Source organism: Cokeromyces recurvatus, assembly GCF_025118155.1.
Source record: "Cokeromyces recurvatus strain NRRL 2243 chromosome Unknown BX663scaffold_20, whole genome shotgun sequence".
Lineage (NCBI taxonomy): Eukaryota > Fungi > Mucoromycota > Mucoromycetes > Mucorales > Mucoraceae > Cokeromyces > Cokeromyces recurvatus.
Window position 1 is genome coordinate 98,208 of NW_026251406.1, and position 22,508 is coordinate 120,715.

General features: G+C 32.0%; 14 protein-coding genes across 14 annotated transcripts; 9 read left to right on the forward strand and 5 right to left on the reverse strand.

Moving 5' to 3' along the window:
- Nucleotides 1-65: 65 nt before the first annotated feature.
- Nucleotides 66-744, reverse strand: BX663DRAFT_438463 (ubiquinone biosynthesis protein Coq7; the record flags this gene model as incomplete). The annotated part of the gene is made up of 2 exons (XM_051523279.1): nucleotides 66-212; nucleotides 298-744. 2 exons carry the CDS (start codon nucleotides 742-744, stop codon nucleotides 66-68), a joined length of 594 nt encoding a protein of 197 aa, XP_051380885.1.
- Nucleotides 745-872: 128 nt separating this feature from the next.
- Nucleotides 873-1,810, forward strand: BX663DRAFT_515664 (Cilia/flagella-associated protein 20/WDR90/C3orf67). Its single transcript, XM_051528467.1, has 4 exons — nucleotides 873-960; nucleotides 1,020-1,051; nucleotides 1,126-1,654; nucleotides 1,747-1,810. Exons 1-4 carry the CDS (start codon nucleotides 940-942, stop codon nucleotides 1,759-1,761), a joined length of 597 nt encoding a protein of 198 aa, XP_051380886.1. The 5' UTR covers nucleotides 873-939; the 3' UTR covers nucleotides 1,762-1,810.
- BX663DRAFT_515668 (nucleoside diphosphate kinase) lies at nucleotides 1,654-2,385 on the reverse strand. The gene is made up of 3 exons (XM_051528468.1): nucleotides 2,022-2,385; nucleotides 1,874-1,950; nucleotides 1,654-1,813 (listed from the first exon to the last, which is right to left on the reverse strand). The coding sequence occupies exons 1-3, from the start codon at nucleotides 2,342-2,344 to the stop codon at nucleotides 1,758-1,760; spliced, it is 456 nt and encodes a 151-aa protein (XP_051380887.1). The 5' UTR covers nucleotides 2,345-2,385; the 3' UTR covers nucleotides 1,654-1,757.
- Nucleotides 2,386-2,712: 327 nt separating this feature from the next.
- Nucleotides 2,713-4,072, forward strand: BX663DRAFT_138953 (phosphoribosyltransferase-like protein). The gene is made up of 2 exons (XM_051521563.1): nucleotides 2,713-3,386; nucleotides 3,446-4,072. Exons 1-2 carry the CDS (start codon nucleotides 2,763-2,765, stop codon nucleotides 4,007-4,009), a joined length of 1,188 nt encoding a protein of 395 aa, XP_051380888.1. The 5' UTR covers nucleotides 2,713-2,762; the 3' UTR covers nucleotides 4,010-4,072.
- Nucleotides 4,073-4,129: 57 nt separating this feature from the next.
- On the reverse strand, nucleotides 4,130-5,866 carry BX663DRAFT_515671 (WD40-repeat-containing domain protein). Its single transcript, XM_051528469.1, has 5 exons — nucleotides 5,524-5,866; nucleotides 5,361-5,423; nucleotides 5,183-5,307; nucleotides 4,943-5,099; nucleotides 4,130-4,888 (listed from the first exon to the last, which is right to left on the reverse strand). The coding sequence occupies exons 1-5, from the start codon at nucleotides 5,835-5,837 to the stop codon at nucleotides 4,135-4,137; spliced, it is 1,413 nt and encodes a 470-aa protein (XP_051380889.1). The 5' UTR covers nucleotides 5,838-5,866; the 3' UTR covers nucleotides 4,130-4,134.
- Nucleotides 5,867-7,786: 1,920 nt separating this feature from the next.
- BX663DRAFT_515675 (uncharacterized protein) lies at nucleotides 7,787-8,657 on the forward strand. Its single transcript, XM_051528470.1, has one exon. It carries the CDS (start codon nucleotides 7,828-7,830, stop codon nucleotides 8,593-8,595), a length of 768 nt encoding a protein of 255 aa, XP_051380890.1. The 5' UTR covers nucleotides 7,787-7,827; the 3' UTR covers nucleotides 8,596-8,657.
- A 115-nt stretch (nucleotides 8,658-8,772) lies between these two features.
- On the forward strand, nucleotides 8,773-10,738 carry BX663DRAFT_515678 (eIF3 subunit 6 N terminal domain-containing protein). Its single transcript, XM_051528471.1, has 7 exons — nucleotides 8,773-8,908; nucleotides 8,962-9,079; nucleotides 9,142-9,296; nucleotides 9,356-9,460; nucleotides 9,534-9,656; nucleotides 9,718-10,272; nucleotides 10,332-10,738. Exons 1-7 carry the CDS (start codon nucleotides 8,816-8,818, stop codon nucleotides 10,479-10,481), a joined length of 1,299 nt encoding a protein of 432 aa, XP_051380891.1. The 5' UTR covers nucleotides 8,773-8,815; the 3' UTR covers nucleotides 10,482-10,738.
- A 232-nt stretch (nucleotides 10,739-10,970) lies between these two features.
- BX663DRAFT_475873 (major facilitator superfamily domain-containing protein) lies at nucleotides 10,971-13,121 on the forward strand. Its single transcript, XM_051524251.1, has 6 exons — nucleotides 10,971-11,262; nucleotides 11,339-11,451; nucleotides 11,529-11,696; nucleotides 11,783-12,132; nucleotides 12,229-12,351; nucleotides 12,446-13,121. Exons 1-6 carry the CDS (start codon nucleotides 11,043-11,045, stop codon nucleotides 13,017-13,019), a joined length of 1,548 nt encoding a protein of 515 aa, XP_051380892.1. The 5' UTR covers nucleotides 10,971-11,042; the 3' UTR covers nucleotides 13,020-13,121.
- BX663DRAFT_515683 (uncharacterized protein) lies at nucleotides 13,093-13,710 on the forward strand. The gene is made up of 3 exons (XM_051528472.1): nucleotides 13,093-13,250; nucleotides 13,315-13,551; nucleotides 13,609-13,710. Exons 1-3 carry the CDS (start codon nucleotides 13,132-13,134, stop codon nucleotides 13,661-13,663), a joined length of 411 nt encoding a protein of 136 aa, XP_051380893.1. The 5' UTR covers nucleotides 13,093-13,131; the 3' UTR covers nucleotides 13,664-13,710.
- Nucleotides 13,711-13,976: 266 nt separating this feature from the next.
- Nucleotides 13,977-15,277, forward strand: BX663DRAFT_515686 (ELO family). The gene is made up of 4 exons (XM_051528473.1): nucleotides 13,977-14,168; nucleotides 14,258-14,569; nucleotides 14,663-14,736; nucleotides 14,814-15,277. The coding sequence occupies exons 1-4, from the start codon at nucleotides 14,021-14,023 to the stop codon at nucleotides 15,171-15,173; spliced, it is 894 nt and encodes a 297-aa protein (XP_051380894.1). The 5' UTR covers nucleotides 13,977-14,020; the 3' UTR covers nucleotides 15,174-15,277.
- BX663DRAFT_515687 (uncharacterized protein) lies at nucleotides 15,227-16,624 on the reverse strand. The gene has a single exon (XM_051528474.1). The coding sequence runs from the start codon at nucleotides 16,594-16,596 to the stop codon at nucleotides 15,355-15,357; it is 1,242 nt and encodes a 413-aa protein (XP_051380895.1). The 5' UTR covers nucleotides 16,597-16,624; the 3' UTR covers nucleotides 15,227-15,354.
- A 466-nt stretch (nucleotides 16,625-17,090) lies between these two features.
- On the forward strand, nucleotides 17,091-18,423 carry BX663DRAFT_544464 (uncharacterized protein; the record flags this gene model as incomplete). Its single annotated transcript, XM_051530893.1, has 3 exons — nucleotides 17,091-17,946; nucleotides 18,092-18,180; nucleotides 18,273-18,423. The coding sequence occupies exons 1-3, from the start codon at nucleotides 17,119-17,121 to the stop codon at nucleotides 18,421-18,423; spliced, it is 1,068 nt and encodes a 355-aa protein (XP_051380896.1). The 5' UTR covers nucleotides 17,091-17,118.
- On the reverse strand, nucleotides 18,384-19,609 carry BX663DRAFT_515692 (uncharacterized protein). Its single transcript, XM_051528475.1, has 4 exons — nucleotides 19,535-19,609; nucleotides 19,045-19,461; nucleotides 18,656-18,937; nucleotides 18,384-18,594 (listed from the first exon to the last, which is right to left on the reverse strand). Exons 1-4 carry the CDS (start codon nucleotides 19,545-19,547, stop codon nucleotides 18,590-18,592), a joined length of 717 nt encoding a protein of 238 aa, XP_051380897.1. The 5' UTR covers nucleotides 19,548-19,609; the 3' UTR covers nucleotides 18,384-18,589.
- Nucleotides 19,610-19,937: 328 nt separating this feature from the next.
- BX663DRAFT_438422 (actin-related protein 2/3 complex subunit 2) lies at nucleotides 19,938-21,091 on the forward strand (the record flags this gene model as incomplete). Its single annotated transcript, XM_051523278.1, has 4 exons — nucleotides 19,938-19,999; nucleotides 20,068-20,312; nucleotides 20,425-20,817; nucleotides 20,883-21,091. The coding sequence occupies 4 exons, from the start codon at nucleotides 19,938-19,940 to the stop codon at nucleotides 21,089-21,091; spliced, it is 909 nt and encodes a 302-aa protein (XP_051380898.1).
- Between the last annotated feature and the right edge of the window lie 1,417 nt (nucleotides 21,092-22,508).

A 22,508-nucleotide genomic window follows, 5' to 3' on the forward strand; every position in this document is an offset into this window, starting at 1 on the left:
ACTTATTATTTAAAAGCTAGCTTTTGCAAACATAATTTATTACAAGCTCATGATCAATTTTTGATTTAGACACGTTCAGCAACCCAAATAGCCGTCTTACATCCCTGTTTAATAACAGCACTCAAAAGACTATGTAAAGGGGCTTGTCGAGCGTCATGCTCCACTGCAATATCATGATGTTCTAATTCATCATCCCTACATTTTGCAATTGTCTATTTTTTTTTTTTTGTTTTTTACATATGCATATATATATAGAATTAGTCGCTCAACTGACTCTTTTCATATTTCAATACCTACTTTGGATAAATAATTTAATTGATCATTAGGGTTCTGGAGTTCATGAAGCTTTCGCAGTTGGTCGTTATAATGGTCACCAATAACTGTCTCAACCGCTTCTGTGCATGCCATAGCTGCTTCTTTACCCATCAGGGCGGTTCCCGCCCCTACAACAAATCCTGCTATTTCCCAAACAGGCCTCAAAAGACTGGGTCGTACTCTGTGTTGACCTACAAGATCACTAAAAAGCTCCAAGTGAACACGTTCTTGGTCCCACATCATTTCCAATAAAGGGCGAAGTTTAGGATTCTGTCCTAATACAGCAATTTGACCCTTGTAAATGTAATAGGCACCTACTTCGCCGGACTGGTCAACACGAATCATGGGATGAATAATGTCTTTTTCTTCTTGAGTTAATTCACGTTTATTAGTAGGTGTTACTGGTGTTAAAGAAGTAGGTGATGACATAAAATATCGTGCAGTAAATGTGCGACTAACAACTGAAGGAGTAAAAGACCTTTTAATAGCAAACATAATATGTACTGAATTGCAAAAAAAAAAGGGAAAATAATGATAAATAAATCTGTATTTGACCCCGCTTAATCATTTTGACTATTGTTTTATCTGATTAAAAAAAAAAATATTTTATGCTTTTATTTCAAAATGTTCAGAAATACATTTCAAGTAAGTTTCATTATGTAATTCTATGTTTTCTATAATGCTAATGCTATTCCTAAATAAAGTCTGGCTTTCTTTCCATTTTATATAGTTTAGGGTAAAAAGAAAAAAATGATAATATCAAAATTGTTTTATTAATGACATTATATATGTATATATGTATAAAAATAGCAATGAACCTTTACAGCTTTGGTCTTGTCATTTACCTACAGAAGACTCATCTAACAACGAATCAGCCCATATTGAACGAGTAGCTGACGATCTCATCAGTTCCACCGTCATTGAACTTACCTCATCAAACCTTTCCAACACCTTCATTAGCTGTCCACGCAACCCTACCCTCACATTAGGCATCAAACTTCCTTATCTTATTTTTATCATTAAAAATCTCGACAAATACTTTTCATTTGAGGTTGAAGTACTTGACGATAAAAATGAAACACGACGATTTCGCGCCTCTAACTATCAAATGACTACACGAGTGAAGCCTTACATCACAACAATGCCTATGCGTCTTGATCCAGGTTGGAATCAAATCATCTTTAACATGTCAGATTATGTCAAAAAGGGTTATGGCACAAATTATAGTGAAACGAGTCGTGTTACAGTTCATGCTAATTGCAGAATACGACGTATTTATTTTACAGATAGAGTCTATAGTGAAGACGAATTACCAGCAGAATTTAAATTGTTTTTGCCCGTAAATACGTATTATATTTAAATATACGAAAAGAATTAAATCATTAACTCTCCCCTTTCTCTCTCTCTCTCTTTTTTTATATATGTATATAGATTGATAAAAATTAGAATGCTTCTGGGAAAAAGAATTGAATCTCTTTTTCTGCTGATTTGTCAGAATCTATAATTATACATTATTATACTATTAATAAAGTATTTATATATATACATATATACATACCTGAACCGTGAAATGAATTTCTTGTATCGGTTAATCCATAAAGTGCTCTAAGCGTATCTGGTTGGTGAATTCTTGCCCTAATATTAAAAAAACAAAAAAAAAAAAAGAGATTAGCTTGCAACATTAACAAAAAAAATGTTCATTTTACCTCACAGGATGAGTGGGCCCAATGAGAGCTCGCCAATCTCGAATAGCTGTCGGTGAAGCTAAAATCATAGCTATAAAAGGCCCACTTGTCATATAACCACACAATCTTTCATAAAAAAACTTGTGCTGATGCTCTGCATAAAATCGCTGAGCATCAGACAGGCTCCAAATTACTGAACGCTCTTGAACAATGTTGAGATTTTTTGTCAAAATGGCTTGTCGAATTTTCGGCACTAAGGCGGGATTAGCGCATATATCAGGCTTAAGTAATGCTAGAGTTATTTGTGAATTTGTCTTCAACAATTGTCGTAAATTGGAGGTCATTTATAGATTGAATAAAAAAAAAAAAAAAAACAGAAAGAAAAGAAAAGGACAATGCATTCAGCAGCACATGGGTGTACTGTGGTATTAGTGGCGATAGATAAATGCGGAGAATAGATAACACATCATTATGCTCAGATTACATAATATAAAATATCTGATCATAGAACATGTATAACATGTATGTATTTTATTTGACAGTGGGTGTGAAAGGAGAAATAAAAGAATATGGAAGACATGTGTATGGGCTTATTAATACCGTATTTTATTTTATTTTATTTTATACCAAGTTTAATGAGAAAACTTAAAAAAAAAAAACTTAAAAATGATTTGTTCCACATTGTTTTTTTTGGGTTTTTTTTTATCCTCTTTTTTTTTTTTTTTTTATAACTATTTTTTTCTTCTTTTCTTATTGTCAAGCATGAGAGGGCCTGTTGTACTCAGTGGCTCATCCCATCCAAAACTTGTTCAACAGATCTGTGATCGCCTCGGTATAGAGCCTGGTCGTTCAAAGCTTTCGAAATTTAGCAACAATGAAACTCGAGTAGAGCTTTATGAGTCTGTACGCGAACAAGACGTTTATATTGTCCAATCAGGATGTGGTCATGTCAATGATCACTTTTTTGAACTTTGCATCATGATTCAGGCTTGCAAGACAGCATCAGCTAGAAAGGTAACAGCAGTCTTACCCTTTTTCCCATATTCAAGACAACCCGATGCACCATTTAAGAGATCAGGAGCTCCGCTCATTCGTCCACCCCCCATGACAGTACCTTCATCCCCCAAGACAACTCCAGCAACCCCTAACGGTATCTTCCCACATGAAAATGCTATACCAAATACAATATTTTCTCGACTAGCTGAGGAAATAGAAGGTCAAAAGATTAAAGTGGGCGGAAATAATAATATGCAACCACAGCTGAATTCCACCCAACAGAATGATGGATATAAACAATGGGTTGTTCGTTCTGGTACTTTAATTGCTGATCTATTAAGTTGTGCAGGCGCTGACCATATTATTACAATGGATTTACATGATCCTCAGGTAAAAAAAAAAAAAAGATAATTATAAATATACATCGCTTACTGTATATACATATATAGTTTCAAGGTTATTTTGATTGTCCTGTTGATAATCTATCCTCTTTGCCTTCTATGGGTAAATATATTTATCGTAATATACCTAATTATAAAACTGCAGTCATTGTTTCCCCAGACGCAGGTGGTGCTAAACGTGCAACCTCTATTGCTTCCAAACTACATATGGACTTTGCTCTCATTCATAAGGAACGTATGCGAGCTAAAAGAGGGGATGATTTGATGTTGGTAGGCGATGTACGCAATAAAGTTTGTATTCTCATCGATGATATCGCCGATACCTCTTTTACTATCACAAAGGCTGCAAAACTATTACATGAGAATGGAGCAACAACGATTTATGCTTTAATTACACATGCCATTTTATCGGGTGATGCAGTTGAAAGGATAGAAAAAAGTTATTTGGACCACGTTATCGTAAGTGATTCAGTGCCTCAGGATGATCATCTTAGACAATGCAAGAAATTTTCTATTTTGCCAGTCGCTGTGTTATTTGCTGAAGCTATTCGACGTATCCATTTTGGTGAAAGTATTAGTACTTTGTTTGATCAAACATATGAATTAGTCTAGTAGTAGTGATATTTATTACTTGCAATAAAAATATGAATTTTCATATATGTACAATATATATTTATATGTATATGTGTATATATTTATATTTATATTCATATATATACATATATAATAGGTATAATTTATGCAACTATGTCTTGTTGGTATTCAGTCTCTATATTTGTATCATATGAATACCATTCGTATTGTCCCTTCATTCTCCAAATTTTAATAGTATTATCTATCACTACTTCATTATCATCGTCATCATCATCATCATCATCAACAGGCAGTCTGAATTTACGCTGTCCTGAACATGTAGCCATTACAGGATAAACAGGGTTTAAAGCTGTAGAAGAAACTAAATCATCGTGTAGTCGTGTTGTCGATACAAGACGTTCCATGTCATCCTCTGCCTTTGTAACATCATAGACTAACGCATTACCATCCATATCGCCTGTCACAAGATATTTCCCCATCCCAGTTAAATCAAATTGAATCCTTTGATTTGTCTTACTACGGCAGGGCAATTCGAATAAAGTATTAGCTGTGTTTCGAATATCCCAGCATAAGATCGTGTTGGATTGTCGTGATGCTGAAAACAAGTAAAGTCCATCTGGAGAAAACTTTACCTGAGTGACACCACTTCCTTGCTTGTTGTCGAGAATAAGTTTGAGACATAGTTCATTGTTAACTTCGTCATATAGACCAATGGATCTACTATAGGACCCAGCTGCATAGATGCCATCACCTGTAGGACAAAAGTCAAGACAAGAAATGACACCATTTTGGCCACGTTTCCTTAATTTACGAGTTGGGACAGTTGAACGCTTTAGAACACTTTCAGAAGTTTGCACGTCAAAGATTTCAATCATGTTTTCATAACCACAATAAATTCTATAAAAAAAAAAAAATTTAGCTGTTAAATTGGAAAGGAATATTCAAACTTACTTTGACCCATCAAGATTGAAGGCAAGTGCATTAGGACCAACAAACCGTTCGCAGTGATCAATAGCCCGATAAGAAGCTCTAACTGTGCCTGAATAGAGATCCCAAAGTTGAACGGGATGATCGCGTACAGATGTGATAAAGCAGCAAGTCGATGGATCTATAATAATGTAAAAGTAGATATTATTATTTATTCATCTTCCTCCCCCTTTCTTTTTTTTTTTTTCGGTATACACATATTACCTTGCATATTCATGGATGGATACCAGGCAAAGTCATAAATAGATTCACCTTCACGAATTCCTATGTTAGGTATCATAGGTAGTACTTTATCCGCATCTTCAGAGTCCTCATACGCATTGGACGGTCTAATAAAAAGATGGTTTAATAACCACACAAGAATTCACATTGCGAAACTTACATTTGAAATAAACGAATCACATTATCTGCTGAATTACTCAAAAGACAAGATCCATCAGGCGACCTTTATTTTTTTCGTAAATTAAAATAGATCAATACATGTCTTTTTTTTTTTTTTTTTTTTTTTTTTTTTTTTTTTTTTTTTTTTTTTTTTGTTCATTTACCATTTAATGTTTCGAAAGAAATTATTGTCATTAGACTGAGGAAATGAGGGCTTTTGTTGAATAATTTCAAAATCATTTTTGAGACAGTTGCTTATAGTATCGTTATAACGATCATGTGTTGAACTGATTAGAGAAAATGGATAAGAAAAATCGGGTATAAAGACGGAAACTCCATAAGCAGTGGCGAAATCCTCTGTTGTTTCTACTTTTTCCTCATTATTGATTATTGTAGATTCTAAATTTGTCCTTTCTTCTGTTGATGAAGTTTCTATTAAAGTCACATTGTTTGTTTCTTGATCTGTTTCGGTTGACATATCTCGTATTCTATTAAAGAGATAGATACACACAACACTGATGTCAGTTTTTTTTTTTTTTTTTTTTTTTTTTTTTTTTTTTTGTCGCTATTCAAAATTTACATGTCTTTAATGTGCGTACTAGTCAAAAATCAAGTTCATACTATCTATGATATATTGGATTACCCAGGCCATTTTAAGATATATGAAATACAAAGATTTTTTTTTTTAAGAATATGGATGATTTTGTGACTATTGAAACAGACTTACCAACTTGTAAAAATGTCTACTGAAGCTAACTATTATAATAATAATGTATATGCTAGTTAACTTTTTTTTCTCTCTCTCACTCCACATAAACAGATTATTCTCTTTTTATAGGCTTCTACTTTGCACAATAAAATTCCAACTTGTATCAAGATCGCTAAAGAGCTTCAGTTATGGTAGTTGACTATACGGTTAATGGAAGAAAGAAGTATTTAACAAGCGAAAAAGAAGAGAAGAAGATAAAATAAGGTGAGAGGTAACAGAAATAGACAAAACATAATTGCCAAGAGATAGTCAGAAATCTTTGGCGTTTATGGATCATATCATATTAGCATCGATATAATAGAAGATGACGACTGGAGAGATTCAAAAAAAAAAAAAAAAGCTGCAAAGTACCTCTCATTAAATAGAAGGATAATAGATACTGGGTAACCAATACCTTGTGACGTGCGCTACAAAAGCGACAATGTACTAGTAATTCTTTGGATTTAGTATAAACACGTCAAAAAAAAATTGTAGCCAATCTAACATTAACGCATTGAAGCAGCCAAAGTGTACTTGTGTGTAAGACATGTAGTCCATTTTAGCAGCGTTAATATCACGCTGCTAACAACATAAAGAAGACAATTGCCCTTGTTGATCTGGGATGACATTAAAAGAACTAAAGTATTCAACAAGTCCTAAACAGTAGTAATAAGTGTAATTTAATCACTGTATCGAAAGCCTATTTCCCGTATAAAATAAAATATTATTATTTGTCTTAAACTAATATATTATTCCATTTATAATTACTATCATTTAAAAAGACAAAAACCAAAAATAACTGGATAAAGCATAAATAAACAATATATGTGTAAAAGACATATACAAACATTATGAAAAAATAAGTCAAGTCATAGACAGAAAAGTAGAATAGCAAAAAGAAAATGTGTTCCTTTCAAAAAAAACAATTTAAGCTTCAATACTAGCATTCGTAACAAACGTCAATAAAAATATGATAAACTTGTATGGTTATAAAATGTTGTCAATACTAATAACTTTTATAAATTCAATTGTAAAATAAACTAGCTTTATTAAGATAACACTTGTCACAATCATACATATTATGTCATATTTCATTGTGTTGTTGTTGTTGTTGTCGTCGTCGTCCCTGAAATGACTTGACAAGACTTTTTTTAAACTCCTGTATAAAGAAATTAGAAAAAGTTGGAATAGTTTTTGCTATAAATTTTATAGTTTTAATGATGATTTTTCCTTTTGACATAATGTATCTAGTATTTTCTTTTTTCTTTTTTGAAAAAGAGCTAAAGAAAGGAAAAAGAATTCTTATAAAGTCAACGAAGGTGTTCCTTTATGTTCTTTTTTTTTTTTTACAATGATTCAACTACTGAAGATTCTAATTAATTTAATTGGCTAATAAGTGATCTATCATATACAAAAAGAAATTATGCTGTTTGAACTGTGAAGAAAGAATTTTACATTTATACTTAAATATTAGAACTAATATAAACTTCCATGAGTGTCTAGAAGAGTATTTAATACATGATCTTCTTTATGCACACAATCTTCTCCATGTTACACCTTTTTCAACTAACGTATTTGATTTATTATGTAATAGCCTTTTATACATTATCAGTATTTATTTGTCGGAATAATTACAATAAATGACAGTTTTGTTTCATCCTTTTTTTTTGTTTTATTTTTTTTTTTTTTGTTTTTTTTACATCTGGAGAAAACGGCTAACATGAAAAGGCCACAACCAAATCCAGTTCAATATCACAATAATCCTAATACAAGTTCTTCTATATCTATTAACAGTAGTAATTTACAACGTTCTAGTTCTTCTCTACCAAACCATGTTCGTCCTAATATTGATAAGCAATTACAATCATTAGTCGTTGATGACCCAGCTGAAAAAGAAACTGAAGAACTCTTACAACAGAACTTTGGTCACCTTGATGTTGATCAACAATCATATCATAGTACGCCTTCTTCTAATCATAGTATACATCACAGTATACGAGACTTTTCCGCATTTACTTTCCCTTTCACTGAACGACCCACTGTTATCAGTCATCATAAAAAGTCTGGATATCATTATTATATAGCCACACCTACTCCCATTCGAAACTATCTAGATTATCCAGACGCTCAAGTTCTCGAAAATCTTCAGCTACCTTACCCTTTCAGAGTTAGGGAACCCGTCTCTCAACGACTCGAACGTATTGATATTCATCAAGATTATATACCATATCGAACACATACAAAGCGTCATAGTCTGGCTCTAGGTGAAGTAGCACAGCTAAGAAAAGAAAGCGGTCCGATGAAAAATACGGCATCAGTCACTCGAACTGAACAAGAGATCATGTCTTGGATGCCAGACCAACGAACGATCTGGCAAGATTGGGCAAACAACAATGAGGAGACTTCTAGCCATCATAACGAAGAATTAGTTTTCACAGATGATCAGTTACATCCTTTAGATAATATAAAAAAAACATCATTAGAATAATTTTTTTTCCCTTTCCTCCTTTCTTATTATTTGTATATAAAATAAAACGATCTATTATGTAATACACGTTGCTTTTTCAGATTACTATTATTACGATTACTTCAGAAATTTGCTAGTGACTGCCCTTTTATTAAAAAGCCTTCCTTTTTAAAATTTTTTGTTCCGTTTACTTTTTTACACAATTGTTGTTTTTTTTTAAAAAGAAAAAAAAAAAAAGAAAATGGCTGCCAAACATGATTTGACATTAAGAATGATCCCATTCTTGGATCGTCATCTTGTTTTCCCTCTTCTCGAATTCTTAGAATTAAAAGAGGTAAGACTATGATTGATTCTTCTTTATAACACGAAACTCAATATTTATAATAGGTTTATGCTTCTGAAGATTTACTTCAAGCCAAGTATGATTTGTTTAAAAACTCAAACATGGTCGATTTTGTTTTAGATCTTTATAAGAAACTTGAAAAGACTGATGTAGCCCCTAAAGGTATAGAACACATAATTGCCTTTTTTTTTTGGCACGTATTTGCTAATTATCTTTTATTATAGAATTTACTGAGAAAAGAGAAAAGGTTTTATCTCAAATGGAAGAATTAAGAACAAAAGCACAAAAAGTTATGAATGTCCTTGAAAAGCCTGAAGTCATTGCTGCCCTTCGTCAAGATAAAACTCAAAATTTACAATATTTGAAAGACAACTATCAGGTAATGATGAATAATGTTGATTGTAATTATTTTTTTTTCTCATCTTTTTTTTTTATTAGTTCACTGAAGAATCTATTAACATTCTATATGAATTTGGTCAATTTCAATATAATTGTGGTGATTATGGAGCAGCTGCTGATTACCTTTATCATTATCGTGTTTTGGTAAATTATTACAAATAGATGTGTGGGAGTGTTTTTTTTTTTTTTGTTAACTCTTTTTTTTTTTCTTTGATAGGCAACTGATAGTGAACGTTCTCTTGCCGCTACTTGGGGTAAAATGGCAGCCGAAATTTTGACAGGTAACTGGGATGCTGCTTTGGAAGAAATGCAGAAACTTAGAGAAGCTATTGATCAAAAGGTAATTTATTTTTGAATATGTTAAAATAAATAGATGTAAACTTTTTTTTTTTTTTACTTAGAATTTTACTTCACCTCTCCAACAACTTCAACAACGTACTTGGCTCCTTCACTGGTCCCTCTTTGTTTTCTTTAATCATCCCAAAGGACGTGATGGAATTGTCGATATGTTCCTTACCCCTCAATACATCAATACCATTCAAACCTCATGTCCTTGGATTCTCCGCTATTTGACCACCGCTGTTGTCACTAACAAACGTAGAAAGCATCAAATGAAAGAACTCGTCAAGATCATTGAGCAAGAAGCATATGAATATAGAGACCCTGTCACTGAATTTGTTGAAGCTCTCTTTGTCAACTTTGATTTTGAAGGTGCTCAAAAGAAACTTAAGGAATGTGAGAGTGTTTTAAGTCATGACTTTTTCTTGGCTGCCTCTCATGAAGACTTTATGGAATCAGCTAGACAATTTATTTCAGAGACTTACTGCCGTATTCACCAAAAGATTGATATTAAGGAAATGTCACAGAGATTAAATTTGAGTCAGGAAGAAGGTGAAAAGTGGATTGTTAACTTGATTAGAGATACACGTGTTGATGCAAAGATTGATTTTGAGGAAGTAAGTAAACCAAAAGAAGGTAAACTATGATGCAGTGAAACTAAATTTTACTTTATTAGAATACTGTTATTATGAATACACCTGTTACATCTGTTTATCAACAAGTGATTGAACGCACAAAGGGTCTTTCATTCCGATCACAAGTATTAGCAACTACTATCAAGAGACGTGAAGTTGCACACAATGCTTCAAATGAAATTTCTGCTTAATAAAGTATGCTATATTATAATAATAATAATCATCATAATTACCCCTTTTAGTATTCAGATCTCCCTTTTTTTTTAACTCCTTTTGCAAAATGCGTTTCAATAGCATGTGTTAAACTCGCGTTATTTGCATATTATAATTATGCTTTGACGATGAAATACTTGATTTGGAAATTTTGTAAGTAAATTTCCCGATGTATACGATATAAATAAAATACAATGACATATTATGCTTCGGAATGGAAAAAAAAAAAAACCTCCTTTGAGGAGAAGGAGCGTGTGTGGGGAAGGAGGGGAAGGAGAGGGGGATGATGGTAGGGTAGTAAGGGCAGATGATAACTAACTTGATGACTGGTTCTCATTTATGTAAATCTCCCTAATATAAATGCTCATATACAATCATATGATAATTAAAAATGATCTTTTTTTTTTTTTTTTTTTTTTTTTTTTTTTTTTTTTTAAAAAAATAAAAATAAAAGGAGTCATGGTGATATTTAGTCTCTTTTTCTATTTTCTTTTACTATTATCATTTTTTTTTTTCCGTCAAGAAGAAATAATAAAATAATGACGACAGAATATTCACCTTTATTGCAACAGGCAAAACCACCTATTTCAAGACCAAAACCTCGAAGAAGAAGGTCCTCATTTGACCCTTCTACTTATAATAGTATTGGTAATATTACTCTAAGTGGCAATAGTGAAGGAGAAGAAGTCAATCGAGAGGGACTTCATTTATTAGAGATTTTGGGTTTAACTATTTGTATGGCTGGTGTACAATTTACATGTAAAAATAAATAAATAAAAAGCGGCATAAAATTAGCACATATATGTAAATATTCTAAATTTACTATTTATTTCAGGGACTGTTGAGCTATCCTATGGTACACCTTATTTGTTATCCCTCGATTTATCAAAAGAATTAACAGCATTAGTATGGTTAGCAGGCCCACTTTCAGGTCTCATTGTGCAGCCAGTAACTAATATGTCATTTTTATTTTTATTTTTACACACAAAAGAAAAACTTTTTATTTATTTTATTTTTTCGTATAGTTAATTGGAGCTTTTAGCGATAAATGTACTTCCCGCTTTGGTAAAAGAAGACCCTTTATTGTCGTAGCAGGGGTATTAACCTGCTTATCTATGATTGGTGTTGCTTATGCAAAAGAACTTGGCAATTGGGCAGCTCGAAATTTATATACTACTAACATTGAAGAGATGGTAAATAATGACAATGAACGCTATTTAATATTAAATATTTAGCTGTGTGTGTGTGTGTGTTTTTTTTTCTTCTTCTTTTCCTTTAGAGCCATTTATTTGCTATTATCGTTGCAGTTTCATCTTTTTATTTTTTAGACTTTACTTTAAATGCTGTTCAGGCTATTTGCCGTGCTCTCATTTTAGATATACCTCCATTATGGCAACAAGAATATGCAAATGCTTGGAGTGCTCGTATGAGTAATTCAGCAATGGTGATTGGTTATTTCGTTGGCTTTGTTGATCTTGTAACCTACACACCATGGCTGGGTGATTCACAAATCAAATGTTTTTGCATCGTTGCCATCGTCGTCTTTATTTCTGCATTGGCTATCACTTGCCTTAGTGTTAAGGAGACACCTTATAGTGAAGAATTAAATGAACAGCAACATGATGATCAGTAAATTCTGTTTTTTTTTTTTTTTTTTTTTTTTTTTTTTTTTACTTTATTTTTGTATGTATGTATATTATATTAATATGTGTATTTTTTTGTCAGGAAATGGTATAGTACACTTCAATATATTTGGAGAGCTTTTAGATTTTTACCAAAGCCTATACAATCACTTTGTAATACACAATTTTTTGCTTGGATGGGATGGTTTCCATTCCTTTTCTATAGGTGAGTTATTCTTTAAAAAAAACATATATCCATTCTATCCTTAATTTTTTCTTTCTTTCTTTCTTTCTTTCTTTCATTTATTTATTTATTTTAGTACACAATGGGTTTCAGATCTTTATTTTGCATCTCATCCATCAGGCGATTGGGCAGAGGGCACACGAGCTGGCTCATTTGCCTTTCTTTGCAATTCTATCGTATCTGTCGTTGCAGGTGTTCTCCTTCCATCTCTTGTAGCCCATAATCGTCTATTTACGTTACTCAATCTCTATACAGCCTCCCAACTCATTATTGCCGCCTGTTTATTATCAGCTTGGTTCATTAAGTCTGTTACTATGGCCACCATTATGGTAGGTATCATGGGTATACCCTGGGCTATTGTCTTATGGATTCCATTTTCACTCGTTGGTGAATATGTCAGTTTTGAAGATGAACAAAGACAAAAGAAAAGCAATGATATTGAAGAACGCAATAATGAATTTGACGCAGGCATGATCTTGGGTGTTCATAATATGTACATTGTCTTTCCTCAATTTGCTGTAGCTATCATTGCATTTATCATCTTTTATATAGCTACCTCAGGTAACGTGGGGATTGTATTAGCATTTGGTGGTTTAATGGCCCTTGTTGCTACAGTCATGAGTAGACATATTATTCGTGTCAAAAAATGATCTACCAAAAATCCAGGGGTAAAAAAAAAAAGAAAACAATATTTGATAAATAAAGTTTTATATATAATTCTTTCTCTTTCTCTTTGTTTTCCTTAAAAAAAAATAAAATAAAATGATACAGACTTCTTTGATTATCTTGTTGTTTTTTTATATAACAATGATTTATGCTGGTCCTGGCACACATCAATATACTCATCATTCAAACTATGGGGATGAAAAAAATAATAAGCAGTAAGACTCTCTCTTTCTCTCTTAGTAATAAAGTTAATTCAACTTTTTTTTTTTTTAAAAAAAGTCATATTGAGGAACATATTCAATCAATGTTGAATAATTCCTCAACGACACCAATTAGTAACGATGATATGATTTATTACTTGTTTGTTATTCATGATGTAAATGGGGATGGATATTTAGATGGACATGAATTAAGAAGTGCTTTTACAGACTTTGATAGCAATGAGCCAATTCCTTCCTTAGAAGAAGTGACAGAAATGGTTGACCATGTTATGTTGGAAGATGATAAAAATGGAGAGTAAGATCTATATAAAAAGTGAAACCAAAAAAAAAGGCTGAAAATATTTATTTATAGTGGGTTAATATCTTGGAATGAATACCTTGAAAGTCAACTTTACCATGAAGAGTAACTTTAATGTTTCAAATTGTTTTACTCCTCTTTTTTTTTTTTTTTTTTTACCCCTTTTTTTATTATATACATATTTGTATACATACACCTCCTATGTACACACTCATAATAAGATAAAGAATAAATGTTGTCCTGTATCTTAATGGTTATGTTTTTCTTCGGAGTGATTCACAGAAAATAAGATAATACAAAATGACCAACGTTCAAACGGGAATGGTACAACCAAAAATAAAATTCTGGGTTTAAAATGTCGCTTTCAAAAAAAATTTTATATTTAAAATCTGACAACTGTGCTTTCTTAATCTTTTTTTTCCCTTTTTTATTCATCTTCTTTTTTAAAAAAAAAAAAAGAAAGAAAATGGAGCATCTTCAATTCACACCTGAAACGCCTTTTGGCTTTCCATTATATCCAATTTTTGAAAAGGTGTATGAACGAATTGTAGGTGAACCTGCATCTAATTTTAGATACATTCCTTCTATAACTCCTCTTTCTACTACTAATGAAGGTAAGTTGCTGTTGTCATTAACAACATTTCATCATCTTTAATTTCTTTTTTTTTTTTTTTTTTTTTTTTTTTTTCCATCTGATGCTTAGTTGTCATCACTTGTATTACTTATTTCATCGTCATTTTTGGTGGTCGCTTCTTGATGACAAACTTGCCTGCTTTCAAGTTAAAGATACCCTTCATGATCCATAACGCTCTTTTAACCTTTGCTTCAGGTGCCTTATTGGCTTTGATGATCGAGCAGATCTTTCCTATCATGTATCGTCAAGGTTTTTTGGCAGCTATTTGTGCTCATGAAACTTGGACTCAGCCTCTTGAATTGCTTTATTATCTTAATTATCTCGTAAAATATTGGGAATTGATTGATACTGTCTTTTTGGTATTGAAGAAGAAAAAGTTGGGTAAGTTGTTTGTTTAGAGAGTGAAGGTGAAGAGGAAATTGGTTTATATTAAAGCTTTATTTCTTTCTTCTTTTTATATATGTATATAAACAGAATTCCTTCATTATTATCATCATTCTTTGACTATGGTTCTTTGTTTTACTCAATTAAATGGCAAAACTTCAGTGGTAAGTTATAATTTGAAACAATTTTCTTTTATGATAATTTATTTAAATCTTTTTTTTTTTTTTCTTTTTAAAAATAGTCTTGGGTACCTATTACACTTAATTTGACCGTTCATGTCTTAATGTACTATTATTATTGTCGCACTGCAGCTGGTGCCAAGATTTGGTGGAAACGTTATTTGACAACTCTTCAAATTGTTCAATTTATTATTGATCTTGTTATTATTTATTTCTGCACTTATACTTATTTTACTTATACTTACTGGCCCCACTTGCCTAATAAGGGAAATTGTGCTGGTACTGAAACTTCAGCTCTCTTTGGTTGTGCTCTCTTATCATCCTATTTAGTTCTCTTTATTAATTTTTATCGTATCACTTATCAAGCTAAAAAAGCAGCAGCACGTAAGCAACTTAATCAACAAAAGTCCAAGAAAATTTAAGCTATTGCATTTTTTTTTTTACTTTCTACATATCTATTGTTACTTAATATTACTTTTTTTTTTTTTTGACTTTTTTATACATATAATATCTGTTTGTTTTTTTTTAAAAGAAAAAAAAAAAGAGAAATAACAATAAAAGTCTTGTTCATCAGTTTCACATATGTAACTATCCCTTTTTTTTTTACACGTGCTTTCCTTCTAAACCTAAAAAGACCTGATAGAGAATTTGAGCCCAGCCATCGAGCGGGCCAGGTATGCAGTACCTTAAACAATCTTGACCTCCGACATGTCCATCAGGTCTTACATCCGTTACCTTTGCCAAATCAACAAATAACCCACCAGCACCCTCAATAATCACACGAGCGATTGCATTACGTCGTTGGACTTCACTCCATCCAAATGGCAATTCCTTTAGTTCGTTATCATTTAACATCTCAGTTAACGGTTCTGTGGCTTCATCGCAAAATGGATGTCCAATGCCAGTCGATCTATAAATAATCAAGGCGTCTGGATTTTGTTTTCTCATTGTCTTTAATGTACGTATCAACCCCTTCATAAAATCTTCATCTGTTTCAAGTACAGGTGCTCGATTCAATATAACGGTAGGGTATCTACGCATCAATGAAGAAGATGTAAATGGCCATTCAATGACATTCGCTATTGGCTGTCCATCATTATAATTCATTTTGCGACGTACTGACAAGACATCATTTCTTAAATAACGCAAACGTGTATCACCATTGCACAATGTATGATCCTTACAATTAAGCTCACCAAAACAAATCGCTGGTCCCTCTCTAAGGGTATCTAAAAATACTTCATGTAATTGATATTGGACTAAATCACCTACGAGTAATAGATGGTGTCCATTCAATACCTCACACCATCGTGATACATTGACTAATGCCATGGGGCACGATGATTGCCACTTGTATTGGGTGGCAGGACGTGGTTCAGTCGGATGCATCTTTTTATGCTTACGATCACAATACCCATATAAGGGATCTTGGAAATGGGACATTGTAAAAGAAGGTTGTCCCTGAACCCAACTGCCATTCGTCCAACAATCCACTAATTCACGAAAGGCTGCACTACCCTTTAAATCATCTTTATAGATGGAGCCTCTGATCCCTGTGGGCATAAATTCTTGACGTACTACTTGTTGTGCCCTTTGAACCATTCTTTGACTTAATCGCTCACGCTCAAGTTGAGATAAATGTACTGTATTATGTCGACTGGATTGCAGATGACTAATAGAGGCATGAGGATATTTATACCAAGGTAACGTAGATGGTTGGAATGTTTCTACGGGCGGATTTTGTGTTGTGAACACTTGTATGAGATACAAGCCAAGAATAAAAGCAAGAATATAAAGCAGAATACGGATATAGGTTATGAACTTGAAGAACCGTGCAAGTGACATTATTACTAGTGACTGGACAAAAAAAAAAAAAAAAAAAAAGGACAAGTATAATAAGCGGGGAAGAAAAATCACGTTTTATTATTGTAGATCATTCTACTTTCGACGGTCCAAAATCTAAACGGAGATTATTATCCAATCAATACTAGTAGATTTTAATTAACTTCATTATTTTCGATTGGGTTCATTCTTCTGTCAATTATTTATTATGATAACAAAAAAAAAAAGGTGATTTTTTTTTCTTAAAGGAATAAAAATAGAAAGTTACCATGACTACTGTAATATCAAGATTATATTGTATAATAGCAACAATTGCAGCAAAAAAAAAAAAATTTACAGGCAATTGCATTACTACTTATATATAAATAAAACCAATTTCATATATTATAATTAATATAAAAATTTGTTTCAAAAAAGAAAAAAAAAATTCATTTAATATTTATTATTAGTATTGTCATTCTCTCTTTCTTTCTCTTTCTCTCTTCTTTTTTTTTTTTCTTTTCTTTACAGTTAACTATCACAATAATGAGTAATGAGTCCATATTATCAAATCTTCCAACTCTTGAAGATATCTTATCCCGTAGAACACTTCCCCCTGTCTGTCTTTATAACTTTTATATAGTTATGCGTGACAAGTTGCATATAGATCACCTCCTTGACTTTTATCTAGATGTAACACATCATGAAATCCTCTGGCGTCGATATGCTAAATCCATTCTCAAAAATGGAGATGCTACTAATACTACTATTACTAGTGAGAGTAACCATCATGATGAAATAAATCTTTATGATCGTCTTGAGCATTCAGTGCAGGCACTGAAAAAGGGAGGAACGCCCTCTTTATCAAGCACCATAGAGGGTCCTATCTCCAAATACATTGATATCTCTAAACCAGTAACCTCTTTCTCATCACATCATTATACACCTTCAATTTCACCTTCATCAGTCACAGCTCCAGATAGTCATACGATGGTCAACTCCTACATCGACCGCCACGATCTCTCTGCTTCTACAGAATCCATCGTACAGACTTACCTCATACCAGGTGCGCCTAAATCTCTAGAAAACATTTTACCTGCATCATTACGCCAGCGTGTCATCGACAGCTATTTAAATATGGATGGAACTGTACGTCATGACCCAGTGCTGTTTACCGAATGTAAGTTGGCATCGTTTTTATATATGGAACGTTGGGCGTATCCAACATTCATACGTCTTAAGGTATGGGGGAATGTTACTGAAAGACAACAACTGTATCGACTGTTGATCGGTCTCGTATCTTTGTCAGTAGCCTTCTCTACTGCCTTTAGTTTCATCTTTTTGGATATACCTCAATGGGGAAAGCGATTCTGGGTAAGCAGAGACATATATATATGTATAAAATGGAGGAGAAGGGGGGGAAGGGAGTGAGTGAGGGAAGAGGGTTTTCGTCTGAAAGAGGTGTTAACGAGTTTTTTTTTTTTTTTTTTTTTTTTTTTTTTTTTTTTTTTTTTACAAGTGCCTATTACCATTTTGGATAGGATGTTATCAATGTTTTGTGTTTTTATCAAGATTAGATCCCATTCTAGCCCTTTTATTTAATATTAGGTAAGATACACACACACACACACACACACACGCGTGCGTATTTAATATATATATGTGCTAATAAGGTAATATTTTTTTTTCTTTCTTTATAGTGAGACGACGACCTTTCATTTTAATAAAATCTCTCAACCTCAAGTGAAATACATTTTACGCATGAGAGCCATCTGGCTTTTAATATTTAGTACGCTTATTGCTATTATTATCACTATTATATTTTCTGCTATACCCTCAACTCGACTTTAATAATTAATAATAATAATAAACATTTATATTTATTTATTTCATTAATACTTTTGACATTTGATCTCTAACTTCATTTGCCAGTCTTTCAATTGCTTCTGAATTCTCGGGTATATCTTTTGTTTCTACAGGAGGCAAAACTAGGATGAAAAACAAATGATGAATACTACTATTCTTCATAATAATAATATTATTATTATTTTAATGAGATTGGATGGGAAAGAATAATACTTACTTTGAATTGTAATATCACCATGTTTAAATACTTTTTTCTTTGAGTCATAAATGTGACTATAATGATCAATAACTACAGGGATAATGGGTACTTTAGCCTGTGTCGCCATATAGAACGCTCCCTTTTTGAACGGTAAAAGCGTTGTTGATGGATTTCGTGTACCTTCAGGGAAGATCCAGACGCTTATTTGTTTATGAAGAATGTCATTAGCTGCTTGTTTAGCTTGTTGAATAGCGTTATCACGGTTAGCCCTATCTAAAAAAACTGTCCTACTTAATATCACTAATATTTAAAAAGAGTTAGTTTGTTTGTTTTTTTTTCTTCAAAGAAAAGAAAAGGAAAGAGTCTATAGATAACAATTATTATATTTACATCTATGAATACTTTACTAAACCAACCCAGAAATGGATAATACTTTAGACTTTTCTTGGCTACCATTGATGTACATTTAGGAAATACAACGCCTAGATACATAATATCCATAATCGATTGATGATTACATACATAGACCACTTGTTGTCCAGGCTTTGCTAAATTCTCTTTACCCTTTATAGTAGCTGTTATCCCAAGGAAGGTCCTGTTTAAGAAAGCATTGAAACGTGCAACAGACCAATTGATTAAATCAGTACGGCCTATGGCTGTCAAAATAATCGATGCAACAGCACCATAGGTAGCAGCAATGCCTATCAGCAATACACCAATAGCTTGACGATAATGAAATCCACCTCGTGTTCGAAGGAGCCATTGAAGAATAAAGGGAGATAAGCAAGCTATAAGTTTTTTATTGAATGGCTTTTTCAATAGCTCTTTATTAGCATAAAATAAACTTTAAATATTAGTCTTTATATATATATAATACATAATCAAAACTTATTGTACCTCTTGTTGCCATTTTGTTATATGATATATATGTATATGTATATGATAATAATAATGGTAAACGAAAAAAAAAAAAATAGTGAGAGAAAAAAAAAAGGATTTGGCTAATTTCTTTTTTATACAGATATTATAAATATCAGCATGTGAAATTGGTTTTATTTGTTGTGCGAAATTTTTATTAAGGCACAAAATTTTCAAAAAAAAAAAAAAAAAAGGAAAAAGTTAGCAACAGCACACCTATTGAAATCACCAGTAGCAGCATAAGAAAAAAAAAAAATCTCTGAAGTGACGTAGTAGAGAATTTATCTATATTTCATTCTCCGTCTCATTTCTTATTTCCATTTTTAATGCTTTTTATATTCTTCCAAAAATACATTTTTATCTGTATACTTTATACATTAACATGATTTTATTAGACTATCATAACGTTATTATCAAGAATACTTTAGAGTCGAGAATAAAAGAGTAAAAGAATCGAAAAAGGTTAGCTTGTTCCTTATATTAATTAATTAATTTTTTTTTATAATTCATAGACAAAAATTCGAGCCCATCGACATGACAGTTGCAGACTTTGATGGCGTCTCTTACCACATCTCGACTCCTGAATCTAAAACAGTTATTCAAATATCGTTAAGATGGGCATGTACTCGTCAATTGTTTGAGTATGGTGCTGAAGATGTTTTAAAACGCGAGTATGGGGATTGGCTTGTCAGCACACCTGAACAAGGCTATGATGTTACTTTATCAATTGATTTAGAAAAAGCACCCCAAGAAGATGGTAAATATATATACATGTATACATATTTATGATGAAATACTTTATATTATTTCGTGATGAAAAAAAAAAAAAAGACAGAGCAACTAAACTATGATTATGATTTTCTTAATAGAGGCCAAGGACGAACTTATTAAAAAGATATCTCTTTTAAAAAGAAATCTTTTGGCTGCACCCTTTGAAAGAGCGTTTGAAGAGCAAGAAGAATTTGAAAAGCAAGAAAACCCACAATGCAATTCACAATTGATGACCATTCAATACCGTGAGGAGGAAGCTATTTATGTCAAGTCAAACGTTGATCGTATAACAGTTATTTTTAGTACTACCTTTAAAGATGAAACAGACAAGATTTTTGGTAAAGTCTTTTTACAGGAATTTGTGGATGCTAGACGTCGTGTTCCTGTTTTACAAAATGCACCTCAGGTTTTGTATTCAATTCGTGAACCACCTATGGAACTTCGTCATTTGAATTTGAGAGATAGTGAAGATGTTAGTTATGTCACTTTTGGTGAGTCTTATTGATATCTATGTATTAATTATACTTGAACTAACTAACTCATGTTTAATATTTAGTTCTCTTTCCTAACCACTTTGCTAAGGGAGATGTACGTGAAGAAACAATCAGTCGTATTCAAACATTCCGTGATTATCTTCACTACCATATTAAATGTTCAAAGGCATATATGCATACACGTATGAGAGCCCGTGTTCGTGATTTCTTAAAAGTATTGAATAGAGCTAAACCAGAAGTTCTTAATGCAGAAAAGAAGACTGCTAGGTAAGTGAATCTATTAAAAGAAGGACAACAACAAAAAAGTGAAATGACTAAATCAATTCTTTCATTATTATAGTGGAAGAACTTTTATTCGTCGAGCTTAAATAAGAATAAAAAGAAAAAAAAAAGGACATTGTTATATTCATTCATAGATATTTTATATTTTCAATCTAATATAATTGGCTATTTATATGATGATAAAAAGCAATATACTTTCATTTAATCAGTTTTAATAGGAAAGTTAAATCGTCATTAAATGAAAAGTTTGAGTTTAAGAAATGACTAGACGATGTATCATTCTTCTAGTTTTGTCCAAGTGCTTTACTTTAATAGCCTCCAAGTAAGTCAAATGGATCGGTAATTATCATTCAATTCAACTTCACCTATATAATAGAAAGGATGAGGTTAAAACAACGGAATTAGTTACTGGAACCTTTAATAAATAATTTTGCAGGAAAAAAAAAAAAGGGCGTAGTTATGACACAGTATTATTCCATTTTAGTGTGGATGATCATCTTAAGGCCGAAAACAATTATTATCTATTATTCTGTACCTTAAAATCTAATTGTTATGCTAAAACAAAACTTAGTAAAACCGTCCACTAAAAAGTTCAATGCCTTGAATAATGAAAAGCTTAAAGAAGTATATTCTATGGCTTTTACAATGAAACTCTTTTCTAATGATATTGAGCTTTTAATAATATACAGCAGCTTCAAGTACTCTATTTTTTTCTTTTCTTAAAGTATGATTAAGCTTCCAAAAAAGACTACATTCTCATTAAGTTTATGGAATTAATAATAGATATCTTGAGGAAAAGTAGCAATATACAATCCACATGTATTGTAATGGACAATTGTAAAATTGACTTTTCTCACTTTGTAATAGACGCTATTCTGCAAGTACAGATTCAAATCTCTTCTTCATGCTGTGTCATACTCATCATTCTTCAACTTGATTTAAAAATACTAGGAAGATCAGCTTACGTCTCGCACTGTTAAAGCTTGCCTCAATCAAGTTACAGCTGTTGTTAACTTTCAAGATTGGATATAGAAACTTATTGGAATAGATGCTTGCAAAGAGGGATTAGTTTGAAATAATTCGTCAATCGTTCGACTGTCTAAAAAAAAAAGAAAAAAAAAAAAGGAAGGCTTTTCTAGAAATAAAATCAATTCATCTATATAATAATGCAAATTCATCTCAATTTCAACTATTTGAATAAAAAAAAAAAGAGTGAAGAAAAGGGAGTGACTTGTTTTCAGTAACTGCTTTGTTTAATAATCAAATAGTTACTTGAAAACTACGTACTGGATAATGTTTGCTTAGTAACGAGTTTTATCCGTTAGTTGGCTATACAATTGTGTCATCATTGTTTTGAAGTTTTAAAGCAGCATGTACTACATCACTACGGTTATATGAATAGACGA

Excerpts from the sequence above, each read along its gene's own strand:
- BX663DRAFT_515664 (XM_051528467.1), top strand. The coding sequence starts at position 940 with ATGTTCAGAAATACATTTCAA. Across the intron at positions 961-1,019 it reads TGTTCAGAAATACATTTCAA|TCTGGCTTTCTTTCCATTTT; the intron begins GTAAGTTTCATT and ends TCCTAAATAAAG. Across the intron at positions 1,052-1,125 it reads TCCATTTTATATAGTTTAGG|CAATGAACCTTTACAGCTTT; the intron begins GTAAAAAGAAAA and ends GTATAAAAATAG.
- BX663DRAFT_515668 (XM_051528468.1), bottom strand. The coding sequence starts at position 2,344 with ATGACCTCCAATTTACGACAATTGTTGAAGACAAATTCACAAATAACT. Across the intron at positions 1,951-2,021 it reads GGGCCCACTCATCCTGTGAG|GGCAAGAATTCACCAACCAG; the intron begins GTAAAATGAACA and ends TTTTAATATTAG. Across the intron at positions 1,814-1,873 it reads AAATTCATTTCACGGTTCAG|ATTCTGACAAATCAGCAGAA; the intron begins GTATGTATATAT and ends GTATAATTATAG.
- BX663DRAFT_138953 (XM_051521563.1), top strand. The coding sequence starts at position 2,763 with ATGAGAGGGCCTGTTGTACTCAGTGGCTCATCCCATCCAAAACTTGTT. Across the intron at positions 3,387-3,445 it reads TGGATTTACATGATCCTCAG|TTTCAAGGTTATTTTGATTG; the intron begins GTAAAAAAAAAA and ends ATACATATATAG.
- BX663DRAFT_515671 (XM_051528469.1), bottom strand. The coding sequence starts at position 5,837 with ATGTCAACCGAAACAGATCAAGAAACAAACAATGTGACTTTAATAGAA. Across the intron at positions 5,424-5,523 it reads TTCTTTCGAAACATTAAATG|GTCGCCTGATGGATCTTGTC; the intron begins GTAAATGAACAA and ends AAAAAAATAAAG. Across the intron at positions 5,100-5,182 it reads TCCATCCATGAATATGCAAG|ATCCATCGACTTGCTGCTTT; the intron begins GTAATATGTGTA and ends ACATTATTATAG.
- BX663DRAFT_515675 (XM_051528470.1), top strand. The coding sequence starts at position 7,828 with ATGAAAAGGCCACAACCAAATCCAGTTCAATATCACAATAATCCTAAT.
- BX663DRAFT_515678 (XM_051528471.1), top strand. The coding sequence starts at position 8,816 with ATGGCTGCCAAACATGATTTGACATTAAGAATGATCCCATTCTTGGAT. Across the intron at positions 9,080-9,141 it reads GACTGATGTAGCCCCTAAAG|AATTTACTGAGAAAAGAGAA; the intron begins GTATAGAACACA and ends CTTTTATTATAG. Across the intron at positions 9,461-9,533 it reads TTTATCATTATCGTGTTTTG|GCAACTGATAGTGAACGTTC; the intron begins GTAAATTATTAC and ends TTTCTTTGATAG.
- BX663DRAFT_475873 (XM_051524251.1), top strand. The coding sequence starts at position 11,043 with ATGACGACAGAATATTCACCTTTATTGCAACAGGCAAAACCACCTATT. Across the intron at positions 11,697-11,782 it reads CTACTAACATTGAAGAGATG|AGCCATTTATTTGCTATTAT; the intron begins GTAAATAATGAC and ends CTTTTCCTTTAG. Across the intron at positions 12,352-12,445 it reads TTTCCATTCCTTTTCTATAG|TACACAATGGGTTTCAGATC; the intron begins GTGAGTTATTCT and ends TATTTATTTTAG.
- BX663DRAFT_515683 (XM_051528472.1), top strand. The coding sequence starts at position 13,132 with ATGATACAGACTTCTTTGATTATCTTGTTGTTTTTTTATATAACAATG. Across the intron at positions 13,251-13,314 it reads GATGAAAAAAATAATAAGCA|TCATATTGAGGAACATATTC; the intron begins GTAAGACTCTCT and ends TTTTAAAAAAAG. Across the intron at positions 13,552-13,608 it reads GAAGATGATAAAAATGGAGA|TGGGTTAATATCTTGGAATG; the intron begins GTAAGATCTATA and ends ATTTATTTATAG.
- BX663DRAFT_515686 (XM_051528473.1), top strand. The coding sequence starts at position 14,021 with ATGGAGCATCTTCAATTCACACCTGAAACGCCTTTTGGCTTTCCATTA. Across the intron at positions 14,169-14,257 it reads TCTTTCTACTACTAATGAAG|TTGTCATCACTTGTATTACT; the intron begins GTAAGTTGCTGT and ends TCTGATGCTTAG. Across the intron at positions 14,570-14,662 it reads ATTGAAGAAGAAAAAGTTGG|AATTCCTTCATTATTATCAT; the intron begins GTAAGTTGTTTG and ends GTATATAAACAG.
- BX663DRAFT_515687 (XM_051528474.1), bottom strand. The coding sequence starts at position 16,596 with ATGTCACTTGCACGGTTCTTCAAGTTCATAACCTATATCCGTATTCTG.
- BX663DRAFT_515692 (XM_051528475.1), bottom strand. Across the intron at positions 18,938-19,044 it reads TCCATTTCTGGGTTGGTTTA|TGATATTAAGTAGGACAGTT; the intron begins GTAAAGTATTCA and ends TTTAAATATTAG.